Genomic DNA, 9803 nt, shown 5'->3' with positions numbered 1-9803 from the left:
GTGCAGGGCCAGGTGGGCCCCGCGCGCAGGGCCGGCGGGGCCGAGCGGCCCCGCGCGGGCTGAGGCGGAGGCCGCGGCCCCGGGCCTGCGCGCGGGGCCCGGACCGGGGCCGAGGCAGGGCCGGGCGCGCGGCGGGAAGCGCGAGGGAGGGCGGGGGGCGGGCGCGGGCGGCTCCGGTGGCTCCCTCAGCCGGGTCCGGGGGCGTCCGCGGCCGCGGCGACAGGCCGCGACGACGCCGACGGCCGCGCCGGGGGGACCGGGGTCGCGGCGCTGGCGCGTTCCTTACCCTGCATGCTGCTGACGGCCGGGTGGCCCGGCGCCGGGGGCCCCACGGGGCCCGGGGTGCCGCTGCCGCTGCCGCCCCCGGAGCCGCCGCCGCCGCCGCTCGGGCTCGGAGCCGCCATTGTTGGGAGTGAGGAGCCGAGCGGCGCCGCGGCGGCTGCAATGCAGCAAGCTCGGCCTCTCGCACAGCCGAGGGGCGCGGCTAGCGCCCGCCTTGGCCCCACCCCCGCCCCGCCCCGGACACGCCCCCGGACACGCCTCCGCCCGCGCCTGACGCTGAGCCCCGCCAGCTGCAGAGCCGCAGAACCGCCCAGGGCGCGGGTGCCGGACCGGGAGGGAAGGCGGTCGGGACTGCTGCGCTGGGGCTGCGGGGCCTAACGCGGCTTGCACCATTAGGAGTACGTGTGCACCGGGGACACAGAGCTTTCCTTGTTCCCACGGAGGCATGTGACCCCAAAAGTTGAAGAACCCCGTTGTGGGGGCAGAGGGGAGAGAGCACCTGGCTGGCTCAGTTGGTGGTGCATGGGACTCTTGATCTCCGGGTCGTGAGTTCCAGATACATGCCCGGCACGGAGCCTACTTAAAAAAAAAAAAAAAAACAAAAAAAAAAAAAAAACCACCTTGTTGGAAACCTCAGAACTCCAAATCAGAGCGGTAAAGCTACAAAGGATCCCAGGGGTCATGCTTCCTGTCTAGTGTCTGACGCGGCTCGTCCGGAGGGGAGTTGGCCCTAGCTTGGTTCCATGTGAAGCTGCTGTTAAGTTTTGCCTAACACCCCAACCCTCTACAGTGGCCTGGAGGCTACCAGGGAGTCCTACTCCAGTAGGGTCCAGGGACACATCCCAAAACTACGAATCCGAAACTACATCTTCATATAGATATTAAATTTGAAAAACAGTGTCTTAAGCACCTAACATTCCCTGGCCTCCCCAAATACACTAGTTATGTCACCATCTTCCCCTCAACACACCCTGGTTTCCCTCGTCCACCTCCTCTGCACCTGATAAGACTAGGTGTGGTCATTATTATGAGCTGCATAAAATGACAACCTTCCCCCTACCCAAATCAAATTTCTTCCATTGTTTTGCACAGAAACTTCGATTTTAGGAAGGTGCAGCTAAGAGCAGCAAAATAGTCCTGTGTGAAGCTAAGAGTTTCTGGGCCAATGGAAATGTGACTTGGCAGCTGGAGAGCTGGGTCTCTGGGTAGAGTTATCTCTGCCTATAATAGAATGACCAACTGTTCAACATAGCAGACGATCTAAACCATGATCCCTGCCCTTTGGAAGCATTGCACAATGTACACAAGGACCTCCTTCTGGAATCTCCTTCTGCACAGACTTTATCTGTGCTGCAACTTCCTCATAACATGTTGGAATTGTGTCCTCGGTCCAAAGAGCCCTGCCTTCTTGCTGTAAATCCAACCTCAGCCTCATCATGAGTGCTCAGATGCTAAAAGTGGCTAGAGATAGGGCTTAAGAAAAGTAAATTCGGGAAGCAATAAAGGCATATGGAAGATGGGTGGATGTATTTAGTGGAAAGGCTTTCATTCTCCGCTCTGCCTCAGAACTCCCCTCAGAGGGTTTGACTGACCCAGCAATACCTCCAAGTCTCAGTCATTATAAACAGTGCCATATCCCCATCTAAGAATCAGGAGCCCAGGGGCGGCTGCGTGGCTCAGTGGGTTGAAGCCTCTGCCTTGGGCTCAGGTCATGATCCCAGGGTCCCGGGATCAAGCCCCGCATTGGGCTCTCTGCTCAGCAGGGAGCCTGCTTCCCCCTCTCTCTCTGCCTGCCTCTCCGCCTACTTGTGGTCTCTCTCTCTGTGTGTCAAATAAATAAATAAAATCTTAAAAAAAAAAAAAAGAATCAGGAGCCCATCTTGCTCTGAGGAATCCTGTATCTTATAAGACCCGGAAAGAAAAGGTTCTGAGGAATCCTGTATCTTATCAGACCCGAAAAGAAAAGGTTCCCATCCAGGCTGCCCCGTCCAGAGTACAGGCTAATTATTCTGTCTACATCTTCTGCATGGTGCAATTGGAAAGAGAACAAATGACAAAGAAAAGGAGAATCTTCGACTCCCTACCATTCTCTCCTTGGAAGGTGCACACTGGAAAATGGCTTTCTTCTCTTTGGGATTCATACCTTAGTGCCTAGGGAGTTGGTATCCAAAATCAGATGAAGTTCTTGTTTCCAAATATGAACACAACTTATGAACAATTAGAAAAGATTGATGCAGAAAAAGAAGGCACTGCCCTTACCACACAATTGTTTCATATTTTCATGGGCTTGGCCACTTAGTCAGATTGAGAAATGGCATCCGCAGCCCTACAGTTTTGCTGACAAATGAACCAAATATAGTATCTTGTCATCATCAAGCTCCAGTTGCAGCATGACCAGATATGAAATCGTTCTATCTGAGCAATTTTCAGACACTTTATTCCAGTGTCTGCTAGTAGGGTTCCCAACCAGTTCCTGTTGTCTAAATGTCACTGCTGCATGTGTATATTACCTCATTTCTCTTTTCCAGCTCTTGGGAAATTGGGGTGGTGCCAAAAACTAGCTTGGAGGGCTATTGGTCTCCCCGTCCCTATAAGTACTTTAAGAATCCCACCCCCATTCTTTGATGCAGGTAGTTGATTTATTCATAATCTTATTATGTAATGTGCTACAAGCCCCCTTTTCCAATTATACGTATTTCCTTAACAAAACTTGTTGCTAATTTGATAGAAGTCCTGGAGGCAATACTAGAAATTAGGCAACTACTAGGAAATTCCTTTAAAACCATGCAGTTTTCTGGTATTATTTTAGATTATACATAAAAAGTTACATTTCAGGGGTCCCTGGATGGCTCTGTTGCTTAAGCATCTGCCTTTGGCTCAGATCCCACAGTCTTGGGATTGAATTCCACATCAGGCTCCCTGCTCAGCGGGGAGTCTGCTTCTCCCTCTACCTTTTACCCTACTTGTGCTCTCGCTCGCTCTCTCTCAAATAAATAATCTGTAAAAAAAAATTCTTTAAGTTATATTTGGGGTTGTTCAAACCATCAGTTAGGTCTGCATATGGGCAAAAACAAGGAACAGCATTGATTTCTTCGAACTGACAAAGCTGTAGACTTTTTACTTTTTCTTACAGTCATATTTTTCATATATTTGTGTTTTATCATTCAGTATGGGGTGAATTGTGTCCCGCCAAAAAAAAAATCTGTATAAATAACTATATTTTAAGACAAAGCCTTTAAAGAGGTGATTAGGGTAAAGTGAAGTCGTATGGGTATGCCTTAATGCCATATGTCCAGTGTCCTTTTAAAGGGAATAAGAGACAGACACACACTGAAGGAAAACTGTGAAGACACAGGGAAGAGGTGGCCATCTACAAACCAAGGAAAGAAGTTTCAGAAGACACCAATTCTGCCAACGCCATGATCTCGGACTTCCAGCCTCCAAGGCTCTGAGCAAATAAATTTCTGTTTTTTAAGCCAACCAGGCTGTGATAGTTGGTTATGGCAACTGTAAAAAAAAACAAAGAAACAAACAAACAAACAAACCCTCATACATGGCTGAGAAAATGAATTGCTTAAAAGTAAAAAATTACTTTTACTTTAAGATATAAAAAATTGCTTTTTAAGTAATAAAACTACTAGCTGGCATAATCTTTGGGGAGAGGGAAAGTCAATCAGGCAATAAGTAACAATAATCAAAAAATTCATGGGGTTGGGCTCAGGGGGTTAAGCCTCTGCCTTCAGCTTGGGTCATGATCTCGGGGTCCTGGGATCGAGCCCCACATTGGGCTCTCTTCTCAGCAGGGAGTCTGCTCCCCCCAACCCCCGTCTGCCTCTCTGCCTACTTGTGATCTCTCTGTCAAATAAATGAATTTTTACAAAAGGAAAAAAAGAAATTCACGGGGCCCCTGGCTGGCTCAGTCAGAAAAGCATGTGACTCTGGATCTTGGGATCATGAGTTCAGGCCCTGTGTTGGGTAAAGAGATTACTTATAAATAAATAAATAAATATTTTTAAAAATTGCCATTTAGAAGAGCTCCTTGAGAAAATCCCCACAGATGCTTGAAACTCTTGGCTCTGCTATGTAATGACATTTCTTTGTCTTTAAAGAGGATGGGAATAACAGATTAAGACCATTACTAATAGCAATGTATGTCAATATCAGAGTGCCTTGTCCTAAAAGAGGGTGTAGAGAAAAGAAATGTACATGTTTCCAGGTGAAAGCACCTTTGTTTAAAAATCTAGTTTGCTGGTTCTTTTTTGATACCTATGTCTCAATGGTTAGATTACAAAGACGTGTTTCACTTCACATTTCAAGTACAGTAGAAGTAAGTACTAGATTTCCCTTTAGGACCCTGATTTTAGCCTCTGAGAAAGTAAGGGTCAAACACCACTATTTGGAAGGAACAATCACCAGACATCCCCTGTAAGGGCTCAGCAGTTGACTTTGAACAAAACCCGTCTCCTAACCATCTCCAGTCATTGAGGACTCAAGACCAGGACATCCAATAACTGATTTCGCCTCTCCAGGCAAAGGGCTGCAAGCTGTGTGGGTTTCTAGATATTGACTGAACACTGTATTTAACTGGAAATAAACAGCATGCGAGAAGCTTTTAACTGTCATTAAAAGAATCAAAGTTCTGTCAGTTCAGTTAAAAGAAGATGTTAACTAATTATGCCTATTAATAATCAGGCATGCATATAAAGATTTATGGGTAAATGTTCATCACAACATTATTTGTAAGAGTAAAAAAATGGAAATACCTCACTGTAAGTCACTACCACTAAGTGAAAGGTAATATCGATAGTATTAGCCATCATCTGACCAGATTCAAATATGTATTAGAAAGCTATGATTCTCATATACCAGCACAATACCCACAGCTTGTCCTCATATTCTGTATTCTGTTCATCTATCTTCACTATTAACACACACACACACACACACACATACACGAATGAAACTAAAACAAAACAAAACAAAAAACGGCATATTTTGGGGAAGGAGAGCATGAAGCAAAATTGAGTGGGAAGGGGCAGGAGGGAATTTTCTAAGGTAATGATCATGTTCTATACCTTTTTTTTTTAAGAATTTATTTATTTATTTGACAGACAGAGATCACAAGTAGGCAGAGAGGCAGGCAGAGAGAGAGGTGGAGGCAGGCTCCCCGCTGAGCAGAGAGCCCGATGCGGGGCTCGATCCCAGGAGCCTGGGATCATGACCCGAGCTGAAGGCAGAGGCTTAACCCACTACGCCACCCAGGCGTCCCCATGTTCTATACCTTAACAGGAATTGGATTACACAAGTGTATATGCTTATCAAGATGCTGCAAATGATCTACATTTGTGCGTTTCAAGGTATGTAAATGTACATTGAAATAAAAACTTGAATATTGTGGTATGAATGCTAAAGCCTTCAAGAGGACATACTCATATTTGCAATTTACTTTGAAATGTGTCCAAAACAAGATGACTGAATGAAAAGCTAGTGGGTTGGATAAATGGATATATATGTGCTAAAACAAATGTAATACAATGTTAATGGTAAATATAATATAATGTTAATGATAAAATCCAATGGGTAGACTGACGTGAACAATTATCTTTTCCATTGCATGAAATTTTTTATAATAAAATATTAGGGGAGGGACGCCTGGTTGGCTCAGTTGGACTGCCTTCAGCTCAGGTCATGATCCTGGAGTCCCGGGATGGAGTCCTACATCGGGCTCCCTGCTTGGCGGGGAGTCTGCTTCTCCCGCTGACCCCTTCTCTCTCATGCTCTCTCTCTCTCTCTCATTCTCTCTCTCTCAAATAAATAAATAAAATCCTTAAATAAAATAAAATAAAATATTAGAGGAAAATGAAAAACAATAAAACAAAAAAGTGCACAGAAGTTAAACATATTGCTAAATTGCATTGCCCCCTCGAGCAAAATCACAACCCAAATTATATGACTTCTAACAAGTAAGTATAAATTTGTCTAACTAATTTATCTGATGGGGTAGGTTTCCTATAAAATTCAGAAATTCCTGAAACGTATTATCTGAAAGAAAGGAATCAGGCACCTGACTGGCTCAGTCAGTTAAGCGTCTGACTTGATTTTGTCTCGGGTCATGATCTCAGGGTGATGAGATCAAGCCCCATGCTTGGCTCTGCACTGCTTCTCCCTCTTCCTCTGCTCTTCTTGTTGCTCGTGCTCTCTCTCTCTGGCAAATAAGAAAAGTCTTTGAAAAAATTGTAATAATAAAAGAAAGGACTCACGTCGGTACAGCCATACAGGGTCCTCACGAGAAAGAGCATTTGTTGTTGTGGACTCATAGGAGAGCCCCACAGACACCTCTAGCTAAGTCAAAATCTTAGGATTTGATAATTAGGGGAGGGCATTGTGGTTTTTGTTTTTGAGATTAAGTAACAATATCTGGTTTAAATTTAATAACATTGTTTTGTTTCATTGTGTGTTTTGTAACAGCTTTGAGCTATAATTCACATACCTTACCATCTGGCAGAGAAGTACTGAGCTAAGCTTTCCTTAATGTGGATTTGAAGTACATTTCCTTAATTTATTATATTTAGTAAGGGAAATTTTATTGACCCCCTTTATAATTCAGGAGGATGAAAATGAACACTTGTCATTATTATAAAACTTAAATAAAATTACGTTTTATTTTTGATTTGACCCACAGTAATGTTTTTCTATGGGTTGGTCACACTTCATAGAAAAAGAAAAAGATTTCCTATTCATCATCTGAAATGGACAAGCTCATTATAAAGTTCATATGGAAAAATAAACTAGTCCTCTAAAGAAGTCTGAAAAAGGAGAACAATAAGGGGATTTAACCCTGCAAGATATTAAAATACCTTAAATCTACAATGATTGAAACTTTATGGAACTGGCACAGGAATCGACAGGCAGATGGAACTAATTAGGAAGACAGGAAATAAGCTCTAATACTTATAAGAATATAGTGTAATTAAGAGTAGGATCTCCGTCAAAGGTAGAAATCTGGAAAGAAGTACATTTCAATCCATACCTTGAAATTTAATTCAGAATAAGTTCCAAGTGAATCACATAAAGTAGTGTAAAAGGGAAAAAAAGAAACCACTAAAGTATAAGATGAACCCATCTTCCTAAGCATGACAAAAAGTCAATTAAGAAAAAAAAATCTTTGGGATGCATGGGTGGCTCAGTTAGTTAAGCCTCTGTGTTTGGCTCAGGTAGTGATCCCAGGGTCCTGGGATGGAGTCCCACTTCAGTCTCCGGGCTCAGCAGGGAGCCTGTTTCTCCCTCTGCCTCTGTTCCCCCTGCTTGTGTGCTCTCTCTTTCTCCAATAAGTAAATAAATAAAATCTTTAAAAAAATAGGAAAAAATCTTTAAGTCTTCTTGGCAAAAACCACAATAAACACAGTCAAAAGACACAACTAACTGGGAAAGTCATGTTTCAACTTATAAGACAGATAGAGGTTTAATTTCACTAGTAAAGAGTTCCTATAAATCCACAAGAAAAAGACCAACAACCTAATACAAAAATAGGTCAAGGATATCAAGTAACAGATCTCCAAAAAAAGGAATATAAATGTCTCTTAAAAATGCAAAGATGTTTAACCTCACTTAAAGTAAACAAAGTGCCAATTAAAACCACACCAAGATATCACCGTTTCAATTATCTAAGAAGCAAATTTAATAACACAATATGTTGATGAGAGTGTGAAAAACTGGCATTCTAGACATTGCTGGTGGGAATACACATTTGCACAGCTCATTAGAGGACAATGTAGCAATTTCTATCAAAATTACAATTGCATTTCCCTTTATCACAAAGAGTATTACTTCTAGAAGCTTATTCCAGCAGATACTCTAATGTTCTCAAAACCTCATATAGGGTTATTGAGTATAGCATTTTTACAGCAAAACATTAGAATCACACAAAATGTCCTTTAATAGGTGAACAACTAAATAATGTAGAGGGAATACTTAGCAGGTGTAAAAATAAGAAAGCTCTTTATGGAGTGTTGTGCAATGATTAACTATATATAATGTTAAGCAAAAAAGCTAGAAGTAGAACGCCATGTTAGTATAATGTTATTTCTGTGAAAAGAGAAAATGTATATATTTAATATAGGCATACTTGCTTAAAATATATTTGGAACTCTTTATTAGTGAAATTAACCCTCTATCTGTCTTATAAGTTGAAACTTATAAGACTAAAAATATTGATTGTCCCAAGGGAGAGAAACTGGATTGGGAGAAAATCTTGTTGTTATATACTCTTTGGGAGCTTATAATTTGTGAATAATGCAAAGGTAATACCTACATTAATATGTACCTAAACCAGGAAGAATGGCTGTTTTTCCTTTTGCTGTTGTAATGAGCATTCTTATAAAACAGTTGCAAAATATGTATTACTGCATACTTATATTCTTTTAAACAGTTATATTTTATAATGACTCATTTTTGAACTGTTTTATAAAAAGTTACACTTTTTCCTTATACATATACGCTATTTTACTTACAGAAAATGTTTCTATTTTTCTTTTTGTTAAATCAGAAATGTATTGAGTTATTGTTCTCTCTTCCGGTTCTGCCTGAATACTGAAGAATTATAAGAACATAGATGATAAATCCTGTAAGAATTCATTCAGTAGATATTGATTACTAGATTAAGATGCCAGAATTCATTGATAGTACTTTTTTCACCTAGAGAAGTCTTCACTGGTTCTCAATTCTCAAACTTGGGTGGTGTGAATGGTTCTAGGAGAGTCCCTATAGGAACACACAGGCTCACAAAGAAGGTTGTCGACACCAATCCATATCTCTTTGAATATATCCTTGAATAATGTGAGTTGGATGTGCTGACCGACCCACACTCTCAGTGCAAAATTCATGTATGACTTTTGGTTCCCTAAAATCTTAACTCCTAATAGCCCACTGTTGACTAGAAGCCTTACCAATAACATAGTTGATTAACACATATTTTTTATATGTATTATATACTGTGTTCTTAACACACAGTGTTCTTAACACTCAAGGCGGGGGGGCGTCAGGGTGGCTCAGTTGGTTAAGCGTCTGCCTTTGGCTCAGGTCATCATCTCAGGGTCCTAGGATTGAGTCCTGAATTGGGCTCCCTGCTCAGCGGGGCATCTGCTTCTCTCTCTCTCTCTCTCTCTCTGCCCCTTTCCCTGCTCATCTTCTCTCTCTCTCTCTCTCTCTCATAAATAAATAAAGTCTTTTTAAAAAAAGAAGAAAGAAAGAAAGAAAAAAAAGAAAATCACAAGGCACATCTGGGTGGCACAGTAGGTCAAGTGTCTGACTCTTGGTTTTGGCTCAGGTTATGATCTTAGGGTCATGGGGTGGAGTCCTACATCAGGCTCCTTGCTCAGTGCAGAGTCTACTTGGAACTCTCCCTTGCCCTCTCCCTCTGCACCTCCCCATGCCCACTCTCTCTCTCTAAAATAAATAAATCTTTAAAAGAAAAAAAAATCACAAGGAAAAGAAAATACATTTACAATATTGTTCTTTATTTG

At 42.2% G+C, this 9803-nt stretch overlaps 1 protein-coding gene across 2 annotated transcripts in view; it reads right to left on the bottom strand.

The window, feature by feature from the left end:
* The window catches only part of MAP2K4 (mitogen-activated protein kinase kinase 4), a 126648-nt gene extending 126194 nt beyond the window's left edge, over positions 1–454 (bottom strand). Inside the window, exon 1 of one of the 2 annotated variants that reach the window (XM_032840061.1) lies at positions 287–454. In XM_032840061.1, the coding sequence (XP_032695952.1) occupies positions 287–404 (118 nt within the window). In that variant the 5' untranslated portion in view covers positions 405–454. The remainder of the gene's footprint in view (positions 1–286) is intronic. The other variant, XM_032840062.1, reaches the window with a different exon arrangement.
* Between the last annotated feature and the right edge of the window lie 9349 nt (positions 455–9803).

This window comes from Lontra canadensis, unplaced genomic scaffold (assembly GCF_010015895.1).
Source record: "Lontra canadensis isolate GAN:19392208 unplaced genomic scaffold, GSC_riverotter_1.0 scaffold110, whole genome shotgun sequence".
NCBI classification, from domain to species: Eukaryota; Metazoa; Chordata; class Mammalia; order Carnivora; family Mustelidae; genus Lontra; species Lontra canadensis.
Note: the sequence above shows the minus strand (reverse complement) of the source record. Positions and strands in the feature narration are given on the sequence as shown.